At 43.0% G+C, this 14,926-nt stretch overlaps 1 protein-coding gene across 1 annotated transcript in view; it reads right to left on the bottom strand.

The window, feature by feature from the left end:
• The window catches only part of LOC109955678 (methyl-CpG-binding domain protein 5), a 23,237-nt gene extending 9,070 nt beyond the window's left edge, over positions 1 to 14,167 (bottom strand). The window contains 5 exon segments of the mRNA XM_020592081.1: positions 1,319 to 3,715; positions 3,999 to 4,170; positions 5,933 to 6,035; positions 7,925 to 8,547; positions 14,014 to 14,167. Coding sequence (XP_020447737.1) covers positions 1,319 to 3,715; positions 3,999 to 4,170; positions 5,933 to 6,035; positions 7,925 to 8,037 — 2,785 coding nt within the window. The 5' untranslated portion in view covers positions 8,038 to 8,547; positions 14,014 to 14,167.
• Positions 14,168 to 14,926: the final 759 nt, after the last annotated feature.

Below are 14,926 nucleotides of genomic sequence, written 5' to 3'. Positions count from 1 at the left end.
TGTCTTACTGTGTTCCCCCCCCCCACTAATCGCACACTCTCTGTGCTTTCCCCCCGGAATAAAATATTGTATATAAACACATTTTTGCTTTCTTCCCCAAAAAGAAGTTAATCATCGAAAATCTGGCTACATACAATAAATGAATGAATAATAAAAAAAGGCGTAACAAGCAACAGGATGAGGCAACAGGTTGCTTCCCTTTGTGCTCAGTGTGGTGTTGAATCAGACCTGGCTGCATGTTGGTGCAATTTTAATGAGAAATATAAATCTGGCATGGCTTTGTTTACACATCAATCTTTTTTCCATTTTTTTAACCAAGCCAAAATAAGTCCAGGGATTGGAATAAGGTACTGCCTAAATCGCATATGCATAATCAAGGGACTTTATGTGGAATATGTTTCATGCCAGGCAGAACATAACATCTATGATTGAAATGATTTCTGTGAGGCAATGGGAGGATATCAAAATAGTAAATACCAAAACTTTTTCTCCCATCCCTACAAACGTCACACTAGCTCCAGACCTACACAAGACCACCTGAATTTCAATAACTTGACTGAAGAGAAATACAGAATAACAGGACACCAGCTGATAAGAACAGGTGGCCTGCAGCAGACCTCAGTGATATCTCCATTATAAACCATATGAGAACACACAGATGCACAATGAATACATAAACTAATAGTGCAGCCCTACAGCAGGCAGAGAAGAGAGTAAGATGTAGGTCTTCTCACACAAATGCCAACACGAATGCGTGCACACGCACAAAAACATACAGTCACACAGTCACTCATATGCACACAAGTAAACAGAAACACACAAGTAGTCAGACATGCACACGCTTTCATTCAAACATACACACAGGCCCAAACCCTCATCAAAGGCTTCACTCTGGTCTCTATTCAGGGTCCATTGTTACTATAGCGACCAGCTAGCTGGGAGAAGCTCTTCAGAGCGCCCTATCTGGGCCATTTCCCTTAAAGCGTGATGCAGATCCCATTTCCATCTTCTTACACCACTGACTGATGCTAGCATACAAATAAAACAAAGAGAAACACTGCCTGACTGACAATTAGCTGAGGGGCCTGCTCATTAGCCCAGAGATACTGGAGCAGCCCGACATGTCTAGGCTTGGGGCCTATCTCCTAAATCCTTTGGTTAGTTTGGTTAAGCCCCTCAAACCCACAGAAACCTCATCTTCATCCAGCCACAAGCCTATATTCATATTTCAGAACAGTACAACAATGCACAACTGGAACAACTTCCAGGCTTAAACAAATAATGGAAGGCTAGTTTCAGAGCAGAGCTGATGTCTCACCTGCATCAGAAATGGTCTGTGCACAGCCTCCATCACCACCTCCATGTGGCACAACTATCATGGTAGTCCGGCCCATACCATGAAGGAGGTTCTGCTGTGAGGGATGAGGGCCAGGATGGGACAGTGGTGGGGGGTTAGTGTTGGGGCGTCCCAGTGGCATGCCATCAGGGCCCACTGGTCCACCGCCTGGCCCCATAGGCCCACAGTTACTCATGGAGGAGGCCTGCATCTGGGCCATCATGTCAGGAAACTGGCCTGGACGAGGGCCCAGATGGCCCCCAGAGGTGTCCATGGTTTGGCAGTGCTGCATGGCCTCTCCTGGGACCCGCAGCCTCTGCTGGGCTAGGAGGTTCTGCTGAGGGCCACCAGGGACCATGACTGTGCCGTCACTGTAGTGCAGCTGGGCAGCTCCTTGAGGAGCAGGACCTGGGCCGGGGCTAATACCTGGGCGATGGCTGCTCACACTCAGGTTGTGGGAGCTCTGGCAGCTCATGGACTGAAGAAGCTGGGCCATAGAGGTGTTTTGGGGAAGGTTTCCAAGACGACCCACTTTTCGCAGCTGCTCAGTGGCACTGGGCCCCGGCATGTGGGGCCCTCCCATGCCTGGTTTGTTGAGCATGTTGTAGACGATGTTGTTACTGCTGTCATGGTTTACAGCAGCACTGCCCGATGACTGCTTCCTTTTGCGCATGGGGTCTCTCTGCTGGGCCATGAGCTTGTCTCTCAGGGCCGCCCGACCACTTTGGCCCTCAGGAGTGTTGAGCAGCATGGTGGAGTTCGGCGGGAGCATGGGGTTTAAAGTGCTGTGTCCCTCCATGCCTCGAGGGCCGCTCATAGAGCCAGGATGCCCACCACCCCCTCCATTACCTCCGCCACCTGTCCCCATGCCTGCCATACCAACACCACCAGCAGCCATGCCAGCGGTGCTGTTGCCAGCAGCACTGAGTTTGTTTTGATTTGCTAGCTGTGCTTTGGCTGCGGCTGACAAGAGACTGCTGGCAGGAAAGGAAGCAGCATTCTGTTGGTTGAGGATTTGGTTGAGGGGCATCCCCAGGAGTCCCGGGTGGCCCTTCTGGGAAGCGCTGGGGGTTGCTAGAGATGATGATGACGAGGAGGAAGAGGTGGGTGAGTACATGGAGTTGCTGTGCTGCTGGTTGCCAATCGAGCTTCCCATCCCGGGCAGCAACTGGGAGTCTTTGTACTGATGGAGTGGGTCACCTTTATTAGCGGAGGGGCTGGAGGGCATGGCTGGCCTGGGAGATCCCATGGCAGACCTGGGGGAACGAGGAGGGACCTTCATGGTGCCACATGGGGCCTGGTGTCCCACAGGCATTGCAAAGTTCCCGTGGTCAGAGGAGGTGGAAGATGAGCGTGAGCGATGAGGTGAGGCCTCTATTCTCCCAAGGGCAGGCCCAGTCATGTGGACAGGAGAAGTGACAGGGGATGGGGACATGGAAGAAGCTGGACCACCCTGCTGAGTCCTTTGAACATGGCCACCATGCCCCACAGGCCCAGGCTTCACTGTGGGTAAAGGTAAGTTGCTTGGCAAGGGGACAATGGCAGGAGGGGGTATGTTTACATTCATCATTGGTACCTGAGAGTGGATGTTAGGCTGGAAGTTGGAGGGGTTGAGGGGTTGGCTGACTGGTTTGCTGGGGATGGGGCCCAGAATACCTAAGGGGTCTTTTTCAGAGGTCAACTGCCTTTTCTGAAGGGCACAGGATGGAGGTATAGATGGAGGGGGTGGGACAGGGTGCACAGGGGGCTGTGTTTTATGGTGAAATGATACACGGGGCATATCCATACCAGGGGGGAAGTTCCCCCGTGGCATGTTCATGTTCATGACAGGACTTTTGGCCGTGGCCGTCGGGGAGAGGGGCGTACTAGTCCTTCCTGTCATGGCACAGGATGACTGGCCTGCAGGAGAGCCATGAAGCATGACACTGGGAGGGGAAAGAGGTGTTCTAGTATTCCCGTGGATGGAAGCTGAGCCAGGACTGCCGCCTGCTGGAAAAACACAAGGATTGGTCCTTGGAAAGCACTCAGGACTGCCCAGAGTGTCTGTGCTGGGAGACTGTGAGCCATCTCTGTACAGCTTAGCACTGGTGGGAGGTGGGCTCAGCATGCCTCCATACCCAGCCCGGTAAGGAGATTTGGGGCCTGGATCCCCACTGCCTAGCCTTTGGGACCTTGGGTATCCAGAGTAGACCTCTGGCTGGTGTGGTGCACCCATCTCTTGGGATTGATACAGCCTCTGCTGCTGCTGCTGTCCAGCTGCCATCATCATCTTGAAAGGATTCTTGCAGTCCGGCCCAACAGCATTAGGCAAGCTGTCGTGGGGTTTAGTCCTTATTGCTCGTTGAGTTGTAGAGTGAGCAGAGACCACAGATGATGTACCTTGAAAAATGAAGCGCACCTTTGTTAAATAATTTTCAATACCTTGGACAAAATAATAGGCACAGCAGGGAAGTCATTATTTACAAGCCACAGTGGCTGGCTAACAATGCCAATCACCAACTGGTTAATATCAGTACTTTACCAAACTGCTTCATCTCTACAACACAAGACTAAAAATAAGCATGTCATCTGAAAATAAAATGTGTATCTGCAGATGCTACAGTGAACTGTGTACATTGTCAGAATTTTCATGAGAAACACTGAAATTTCCATGCACTTGTACCTCCTCCTGGACTGGTCAGCGTCAGAGGCGGGTGTGTCTCCATGCTCTTGTGCAGCGTGGCCACAGCCAGGAGCTTCCTCTTGTGAATGCAGAGTTTGGTGACGTCTTCATCTGCTTTCACATCCTCCGCTGTTCTCTGCTTGACAGCTGCCCCTGGGTCGAAGTTGAATACCTGAGGAACAAGATAAGTGCTTTGCTGTTTTAAAATACATTTATCAAAAATGCTATTTTAAAATAATATTAATAGTAACAGATTCATAGTTATAATGTCATTTTTCTCTTTGTATTGATGCATAGAACTGCTAGCAGTCATTCAGAATTTTTGAAAAAGTATTACTGTGGTCATGTACTGAAAGTTGACTACAAACAGTGATCATGAATTCAAAGATAACACTGAGCTTTAATATCATGGTTTTGCACTAAATCCGTGGACCCACAGGGACGCACAAAGGCCCAGGGCAAGTTGCTTAAACCCTTTGCGGTGCCATGTAGAAGTGCAGCACACAACCCATGAATGTTTGAACATTATGTGAATAACAGTAACAATAACAATTCCTTGCACTCGTCTCTCGGGCCTGTGCTGCCTAAAGAGTGCAGACTGTAATGTATGTAAAGATGGTAATGTATGTGTTATGATGGTTATACATACGGTACATAATGTCTCAGAGTGGCAAAGAATCAAATCTTACTTTACACTTATGGGTCAAATCAATAACAGAATCAAACCATAACCAGTTTTTAAATCATTATTCTGTTGACAGGTGACAATTTAATGTGCACCTGGAGGAATGGAGGGAGGACAATGATTTGGGATCGTTTACATCTGCTTTTATTAAAACATAAATAACAGAGCAGAGATCAGCGTTTTCCCATACAACACTATCAGTCTGATAACGGCCTGACCTGACAGACATGGTGTGTTGGGGACAAATTTAGCTTCGAGAAGGATCATGGGTCGGATTACCCAGTGTAATGCGATACAGTGGATGCCTCACAGTTTGGTCCTTCACAGAGCAGAAGCAGTCAGCTTGGATTTATTTCATACAACCTGAGCATATGGAAATGGAGTCGAGTGGGATTATGCTGCAGGAACGAACATTTTCCCACTGTTTTCCACCATGAAAACTGGTCACTGTTGAAATTCATCATAGCTGACATTATCTCAACTTGACCAAAGTCACCATGTTCCATAAAGGACAAACCACCTTTAAATGACTTTTCGATTAAAAGAAGATTTCAACCAAAACATGAGCATCACTTTAACAATAACCTGTCACCTCTAACTTAAACTAGCACTCAGTCTGAAGAAGCATTTAACAATGACTTTGAGTGAGTGCATGTTTCTTGATCACCAGCATCACCACATCTGCTCTGGATGCCAGTCAGTTTTCACAGGCAATTACCAAATGAAGCTAAGTGGTAATTTGTGCAAAATAAATTTAATTTCAAAACTAACAAACCTTAAAATTGTACAAGTAGTATGAAATGTTTTCCCATTTGTGTTCACTTGATACCAAAAGAAATCAATCCAAACTATGGCATAGATTAATAATGGCATAGAATAAACACAGTGGTTCTCCTTAATTATGTGACTTTTAAATGATACACTTCATTTCAACCCAAAACAGCAGGAACAGGATCAGACACATGATCCCCAAACTAAAGCACAATCCTGCTGCATGTTTGAGATGACACATGGCTTACATCCTGTCCTTCACAGTGAACAGCGGATGAATCAGACTTGTTAAAAAAAAAAATGACGAGACTAAAAGCAATACTTTGAGTACACAAAGGCCACCTGATAATACAAGGCTGTTTAGCTGTAATTTTGGACAACAGTGTTTTAATTTCATTTTCATTTTGTGGCTTCCACCTTTAATTATTCTGGAGCCACGCTGAGAGGAAGCTGTAAAATCAACAAACAAAATTAGTACCTTGTGGAGGATGAGTGGGCACTCCAGGCCGCATTTGCAGGTTCCATCTGTCAGCAGGTAGGTCTTCACCTGCTCCAAGTTGGACAGCACCGAGCCACTGGGACTGCACACACAGAGACAATGTGAGGCTGAGGACAGACTTCAGATGGTGCAGTTCCAGAGCACAAATACTCTGATATTATATGTTGCAGCACATGATTACATTGATTGAAATAAGTTTTGGAAAATCATTCAGTGATTCTGGACTGAAAACCAATACTATTTGCATTAAACTGAATCTGTTTATGCTTAAATATTACATAGGTTTAGAGCTCCCAGCACATTATTCCCGATTCAGAAGAAGAAACCACTGCAAACTGAAATGCTCCTCTGACAGACACAGAAATGATTTCTCATCAGCACCTTTTGCTGAAGCATTTACAGGCTTGTGCTCATGAAATCAAACGGTAAAACACTCCCACAGTTTAATTCAATCTCTGTGTAACTTAAAAACAATCACTGAAAACATTTTATAAGGAGGAGCCTGTATCATATTGGTAGCGGACAACAGCAACTGAGCTCTGCCATTTTAAAGATAAAGCCCAATCTCGTGCAGTTCAGAAAAATCAATAGATTAATCCAACCTGAGCACTAATGTGTATTTCAATATCTGTCAGTGTGGACATATCACTATACAGATGGAAAATTACCCTCATCCACTCTAGTCAATTTTCCTTTTAAAGTATTTTTATTTATCGGTTTATTTATATATTCTTTGGCGAGACTGGAGGTCCCAGCTGCAATACAAATGAGAGGGAGCTCTGTGCCCACAACAGTCAAAGAAAACTTGAAAAATAGCTCCAGTGAAATATTTCAAAGTTGCCACTGATGAAACAAGAACAGTATGTACCAGTGGATGTTCCAATCAGACATATACACTGATAAGTGGACAAAACACCTGGCGACTGAACCATCAGTCACAACAACTGTGAACATTTCTACTGTGAGGATGTACATGTAGACTTGAACAGTAAAAGAACAGAAGCAAATACAGGTGTGCAGTGACAGTAACAGGCCACGGTCTCAGACGTAAACGGGATTCTTTCCAACACCCAAAATAAACCTGTCACCAAGCAACTGCTTTAGTTCATTGTGGTTCCTAAATACATGCTCATATGCAGGAAAGACACCAACTTCCAGTCTACATGACACAGTGACTGGTTACGGATCCAAATCACTAGTCCCTGCTGCACCAGTACAGTGGATTCTGTAAAGGCGACAACAGGGTTATGAAATGTGCCAGCCACATCTGAAATTTACAAGAATTTATGAGTTATGTTCCCATCTGCGAAAACACGTGGGCTGCAGGGGCAACAAAATACATTACAGTGAAGAGTTTATAGGTTTCCACTGCAGCTTCAGCTCCTCACAATGAGCAAGAACATCAGAAGATACCATCATGTCATGTCCTGCAAACTTGACCCATGTGCAGCAGCTAAAGAAAACTGATGGTGCTCTGTGATTTTAAAGGAACATACCAGACTGATGACATCTGTGCTATTGATCTATCTGCTGCCACTTTATGCACCAGAGGTCAATATGGAACAATCCCTGGTGCCACCTTCCCACATTTTATATCTCTGTAAATTGACAGTTGTTGGGGCACATTGAGCAACTTAAAGACACCAAATAATGCAAACCCATTACAGGATGTCAGTAATACACTACTTATTTTAAAATCCCATTCAATTTAGGCTACAGATGCCACCAGTTTCCAGTTCTGACAATGTGAATATCTGCTGCTTATTTCTGTTTGGTAAGTTAAACATCTTTTGATTTTGACTGCTGGATGGACACAAAAGGGACTTGATTACATAACCTTAAAAGGTTTTTTCCCAGTTTCATCACTTTTTTCTGGTACTTTGTAGAACAAATAGTTAACCGACTGATCAAGAAAATGATCACCTTATGGATTTCCCTCTTGTCAGCTAAAACTTGATAAGTTTTTCTTACCTTATGTATGCAACCCCTCCGCCGTGCTCCACCTTGCGCTGCCAGCCAATGGGGACCTGGACAGGGACGGCCTGCCTCTCGTCTCCCACCTCACAGTCCTTTCCGCCATTCATTGCTCCACTGGTTTTACGCTCAACACCTCAAAGGTATATACATCAGACATCAACCAGTGTCTTCGCAATGAACGTCATGTTTGTCTTCCAAAGCCGTGGTGGAGGTGGTGGTGGGAGGGTTGAGGAGAAGGGTAAGGCTGCAGGTTTATGCTTCAGTGTGGGACTCTGCTCTCGGTAGGAGCTTATGGGGCGGCGGGTGGCCGGGTAGGGTGAGACGAGCTCACGGCAGACCCTACCCTTTGAGCTGCTTCATGGCTACAGTGCTGAATGGTGCATGGACATCCATTACCGCATCTTGTCACTCAGAGCCATCCGACTTGAGAAGATGCTGGGTGGAAATGTGAAGGCCAGGATTCGGCACGTGCTGTATTTTCTTAAGAAAGTCTTTTATTATTAATTTTTTACCATTTGTCTTTTGCCACCCAGAATATCATCCCTCAGTCGGACAACATATTGGTGTTCAACATATTGGTTCCCAAATGCAGTTCGGTAGTGGTGCTCCCATGGTTTCTGTGGGGGCAGAACAGAAGAGAAATGCATATGGATTAATGGGACAGTGTGATTCCTTTTTCTTGTCTATAAATAAATATACTCTGGAAACTGACCACTGAAATAATATTATTGTTAGTAATGTTTTACTACAACTGAAAACTTTACTTGTACCTAAAGGCCCATCTTAGTTAAAAATTAAAGCTTTATCAAATAAATGTACCAGGAAAATGTGACTTAATGTAAAGACAACAAAATAAAAATCCATTTTCACGCAGTATTATTGGCACTTTCCCCTCTCTCTCTGAAGCAAATTTCAAACAGTAAAGCCCACCAAAGCTGCTAAATCAGGCTGAATTCTGTCTGAGTGATGGAGCTCCATGTAAAGGCTCCTCTCAGCCACCAGTGCTGCTGACTCATAACTGCCCTGTGAGCTGCTGAGGCCAAACCCAGCAACACTACCACAGAGGAAGTGAGGTAAGGAGGGGACTGCTAACAGCGGCACAGTAAAAATCAGGCAGCAGTTAAACAAATGCTGTTTATTCGAAATACGCAGCAGCAACAGTCACAGCTCATCGTCTCAGGAGAAGTATGCAGCGCCCTGTCAGATAAAACACCTCATATTTCTCATACCTCTATCTTTGGAATGTGTAGAGGTAACAAAGAAATATAATTTCTATTGTTGGGTTCACGCCAGAGGAAACAAGTGTTTAGTGCAGTGTTGCTATGTGAGGATGTCTCCAGTTGTGACAGATGTTTCACCTCCATTTTTAAGGTTTCTCGTTGTTTTTTGCTTTTATGAAAGCATGAATTTAATTAAATCTCAGCTTTCACCAGTATACTGCCCATGTCTCCACACATCCTTCAAACTCTGAACAAATTACCAACAGCACCTAGTAATCTTTAACCTTTTACTGCAGTCTGATTTTTTTGTTTTAAGATATTTCTTTTGGCCTTTTTGCATTTACTGTCCACAGCAACAACATAAAAAAAAGACAGACACAAGGAGAACAGACAGAGGAGCAGAGAGGTGGCTGAACCCACTAGAAATGCAGTGTGAATTCAATTATTACTGCACTGGAAGCATCTTAAGGTGATTTTTTATTTATTTATTTAAAGCTACTCTGATTTCTTTTCAGTCTGGATGATCTAGTAAGACTCAAAACAAAATGAGACCATAAACCACGTTGCCCCTCCCATCCTGTCTGTTTCCTAGCTTGCTAACACTGTGTTTTCATTATGTGTTAACATGTTACAACAAAGCTTTGCCTACACATGTAGCTAAAGCTGTAGTGGACGCACGTCGCCTCAAAACTCAACTACACGTCAGGTCTAAGGTAGCCACAAAGGGTCCATGTGGGGGACACAAGACTGAAGATTTGCCAGTTTGGACCACCTGTGTTTTCTCCTACAAGTAGCTTGGAGAATGCCAATCATGAAGACAAGATTAAGGAAGATGAAAAAAGTAACCACACTCAGAAACACCACCTCCACTCGCCATGACTGCTGCTCTGTATGTCAGTGAAAGAATGAACAGATACAACTGCTGTATAGGAGAAAGGTCCTATTCAGCAATGAGAGAAGAGAAATACAAGTTACCTGGATGTAACTCCAGTTATCTAAGTACATACGTAGTCCATCATCACGCCATATCACCAAGTGAATGAATGGATGTCACAGCACCATATGGACTGATCACATATAATACATCCTTCTAGTGTTTATGAGGCTGCCATCAACACATGAAAGTCCTTCTGAAAATCAAAGCTATGTGTCTTCCTTATGTGTTAAATGAAAAGGAAAAATTCAACTTCATGAGATAAAATACTGGTTATCAACAAGCCAGTGGAAGGTTTTTGCAGATTAGGTCCATCAAAACCTGTATTACAAATACAAAGTATTCAACAGCTCACGTGCAGAGTCTCACTGTAGCATTTCAAGAGACAGTGTGCATATAAGTCACATTTTAGGTGATGTGCCAAGAAGGTGAACCAGAAATTAGAAGATATAATCATTTCAAAATGCTTTGCAATCACTATTAGAATAAAGCAGGAGGGAACCGTCAACAAATAATCAATTAATGTGCCGCAGTTGAACAAAATTTGTCCTTTTGTAGCATTTAAGTGCCAAAATCTGACTCCAAAGGTGAATGTTATACTTTTTTTTTTATCTGGCTGCACCAATCTTCATTTTGTCCTCAGTGTGTACTGCTGTTGTTCAATCACAATCAATGTTGGGGAGACATTCCCTTAAAAATTAAAAGACGATAATGTGGAGTCTGACTACATCTCTGCAGAGTCACTGGTGTCTGCAATACGAAACAAGACTGCAAAAAGGGTGTGAGCATCATACATTTGGTGCCAAATAGGAAGATGAATCTGTTCTATTTTACAAAGTTAAAGATGAAAAATTAACAACAAAATTATTTTCCATTTTTATTCCCAACATGACATAGAGGAAAAGATGCAGCACTACTGTAAACATGTGGAACAAGAGGCAGACTCGGGGAAAAAGTTAATGCAGAAAAAGACAAATACAGCTGCTCAACAGTTACAGCAATGAGGTCTCTGAAAGAAAAAAACATTTTAGGTAAGAAACTGCATCAAATAATATGCGGAACCACAGCCAAAGATGCTTAAGTAACTGAATCTGTGGTCCATTAAGAATGGCAACTTATGTAAATGTTTGATCTTAGTCCATTTTGAAAAATATGATCAGACACAGTGGAATTTCATTACATGGGTCTAGAAGTATTTTACTTTCTCTTGTGTACTGATATTACTAAAATGGATCTTATGTTTTACCAGCTGACAGTGAAACAAATGCATCCTAACTAGAGGTGTAACGAGATCTCACAATACTAAAACGCGACTATATTTCTTGTCGATATTTTTCCGCCTGCTATGGCTAATCCAAAAAGGACAAATGGAGCTTGCTAGACAGCTAGCGGCCAGCCACCTATGGCGAGACCCTCTTATCTGTCACTAAAAGCGACCACGCCCTTAATTAAATGCATAACTTTTTGTCTCAATATAATTTAAACAGACGAGTTATTAAAATAATAATAATACAATAATATCCCATTTATAATATAATTATAAATAATAATAATAAATCTCCACCTCTATAGTTGTCATGGAAAGGGAAATTAGCTGGAGAGACCAAAACAGTTTTTTGTACCAGGCTGTAAACATGTTTATTTCTGCTGTGAAGTTGAAGTTTAACATGGGATTCTACGGCGATTGACTCCCTTTTGGAGCCAGACTCAAGTGGCCTTTCGAGGAACTGCAGGTTTAGACAATACAAATTTCTTGTTTTCTCAGCCTCAGAGGTTGCCACTTGGTTTCAACCAGCGCTACTGAAGGAGCAAGAGAGGGTCAAGGAGAGAGAGATGTAGGAGAAGGGCAGCAGCTTTTACTGCATGATAGTGACATTCATTTCAAGATAATTAGTTAAAACCTTTCAAGATGCACCTGTAGTGTTTTGTATTTAGAGACTATCAGTCGAATAAAAGGCCATTTTTCCAGTCATGTACTTCATCACTGAAGATTTCTTAAAAATACTGTAAAAATATTATCTCCACTCATTCTCGTGAACCCAGTATCATGTATTGTCACACCCATAATCCTAACAGTTCTTTACTGTTATGATGGGAGTGATGGGAGCTTATGTCTGTAACAGAGGTCTTTCTAAGCAAGTGTCTTGACTCATTATGGTCAGAATAAGAAAAACTTTCTATCTATTTGCTGGTACAGCAGCTGGTAAACTGGATGAACACAGCAAATGTTGTAGTAGATTTGCGCAGAGCCTTAGTTCTTACCAAATGAACAAAGCGAATTAGAATTGAAACCTCTGAGAACATAGTGTTTTTCACACCTGTAAAACCAAATCTCAGTCCAGCACAACCTTAAAGGACTTACATTTAAAAGTACTGACCCTTAATGTGACACTCAGCAGTCCCTCAATAGGAGTTGAAACATGATTAATTTGTCACATGCAAACACCATGTAAAGTTTAGGCAGATGAATTATGATCAGAATGTATTTTAATCCGTTGGACTGCTGTTAAACACTAAGATACAAATTGATTCTGGCCACACAGGTGAATCAGCCAACTGTGGTGATGCTATATGTCACCTTGAATCTAGACAGTGTTTGATATCATGTAACTTAATAAGCATAACAGAGAGTTGTCCAGGACACAAATATCCACCGAACACTGAGGAGCATGGATCCCAATGCTTTTTTTTTTTTAAAGAGCTGTACACTTGTCATTGTCTCTCTAAAAATGCATATAATGAAAAGTGACCTGGGTCTGTGATATGTTGTCAGATAATGCAAGAGTGAAAACTACATTGCAATTCCTGCACAAAGCATGTACTGTCTGTGGAGTATAATTCTGGGCATGATAAAATAGGAGTGGGGCACAAACTGTACAAGACCAAGGAAACGTAACGTTACGTTCTGGTCTTCTCTCAGTAAATCACAACATCTACCACTGCTCTTTTAGTAACTGACTAGATTAAATCCATTAATTTTCAACTTTGCATTTAAACCTTGCTGTAACCCCATGGAGTTGGCCAAGGGTGGTTCAGGAACAAATTACCCATATTGTCCTGCAGCAGGTTTCAAAGTTGACAGCTACACAAGTTGAGATGACCAGCCCCCCCCCCCCCCCCCCCCCAAACTGCAGAACATGACAACCAGCTGGTGTATACTACCAAAGCAACCATAGCAGCCTCAGCGTTCAATAATAGCCAATAAACATTAGCCAGACTGCCCATCAACTGTGCCAAGTGTTGCTTTATTAACGCTTTAGCGACAACTGTGTGGCGTTAAAGGTTTAGTTTATCACAAGGCGAGGCGTGCAACTCAAACCCCATCGTCTGTGGCCCCCTGTGTTAAAAAGTGGCCGTATGAACAACCGAAACCAGTCTTGTCTGACTGTGTTTTTTGATGCATTGGACACAGCATCTGAACTAGCTGGGGGTTAGCATGCCAAGCGTCAGCTGTCTAGCTACCGTTAGTTAGCTAGTCAGCTAGCTTGTTGTAACGAAAATGAATTAGAGGGCGAGCTTGGCTACGCTAATAATGTTTTAGCATTTAATTGGCGAACCGTAACCGGGGTCGTACACATTGATGACCCGCATACCAGATTCCGACTTCAAATTGTCGAAGTAAAAAGCAGCTAGGCCCGCGCTGGGTTTCGAGCCAAGGGGCCAGGCAAGGCCAGGGCCAGGCCGAGTTAGCACGGGTTAGCTTAACATGCTAGCTAACAGCCGTGCAAACCCATTGCGTTTGCACAGAGAGCGAAGAAGAAGAGAGAGACGCTTCACAGACACTAACGTTTCTGTCTGCGTCAAATAAAACCGTAAACAGTCCATTCTTACCCGGGTATCCCTGCGAATTCATACCGGAGCTAAATCAGTGGAACAGAAGAGCAACCATGCGTTTGTGACCTTAAATAAAATAAGAACAAGAAGCCTACCTATTAGTTATCTGCCTCTGCTGGTTCTCCTACACTGGGATATTGGAAATGATGGAGAGCTGGATTGCGCATGCGCTTGAGCAGTAGTAGCCAGCAGATGGGAGAGGTGATGCACGTTTCACCCAGAGCTCAGAGATGCATCAAATCTGCATGGCAAAAGTTAGGAAAAACATTATTAAATGAATGAGGAAAGATGTATGTATATATTGTTGTGAAGGAAGTACTCAGATCATTACCTTAAGTAAAAGTAGCCTACTAATACCACACTGTAAGAAGTAAAAGTCCTTCAATGAAAAAGTATAATCAAGAAAATGTACTTAAGTATTAAAAGCAGTCTGCTTGAAACATAATACACATAGGAAAGATCCTGCTGCTTAAGGTCTGTATATTGTATCGAAATAAATAGAAACCAATGGCAAAATATAAAGGGCTATTATTTATAAAATGGTAACTATCTAAAAGATGCATAACCCCCAGTGTGGTTCTTCAAGATATAGCACATCAACTTCAGTTTTAAATAAAGTAGTGAACACAAATTTGACCCAATAACGTTCAGAGGAAATCCACAGGCCTCTTTACTGCCAGCTGTCAATGCAATAAAACTCTCTAATAATAACCCCATTAACTGGAATAGAATTATTTTTCTAGTAGCTTGGAGGGATTGTGTCATATTTAATGGGGCATATGTAAATTGTTGTAAAAAATAATTACTTTTATTTGAAGGTTTCACATTTTAACACCAATTGTATCATCTCCAGCCTATTTGGTATAATGCTAAAATATGGATATTGTAGCCCTTTGAAGTCTTTTCCCAGTTAGGACTATATTGAAGTGTATGAAATTTTGAAAATAGTGGTGCTGAACTGTAAACAAATGCTCAGCTAAATTACTTCTTTGCATAAATAAATGTCAT

This window comes from Monopterus albus, unplaced genomic scaffold, assembly GCF_001952655.1.
Source record: "Monopterus albus unplaced genomic scaffold, M_albus_1.0 scaffold16.1, whole genome shotgun sequence".
Taxonomy (NCBI): Eukaryota; Metazoa; Chordata; class Actinopteri; order Synbranchiformes; family Synbranchidae; genus Monopterus; species Monopterus albus.
This window is presented reverse-complemented; position numbering and strand designations above follow the sequence as displayed.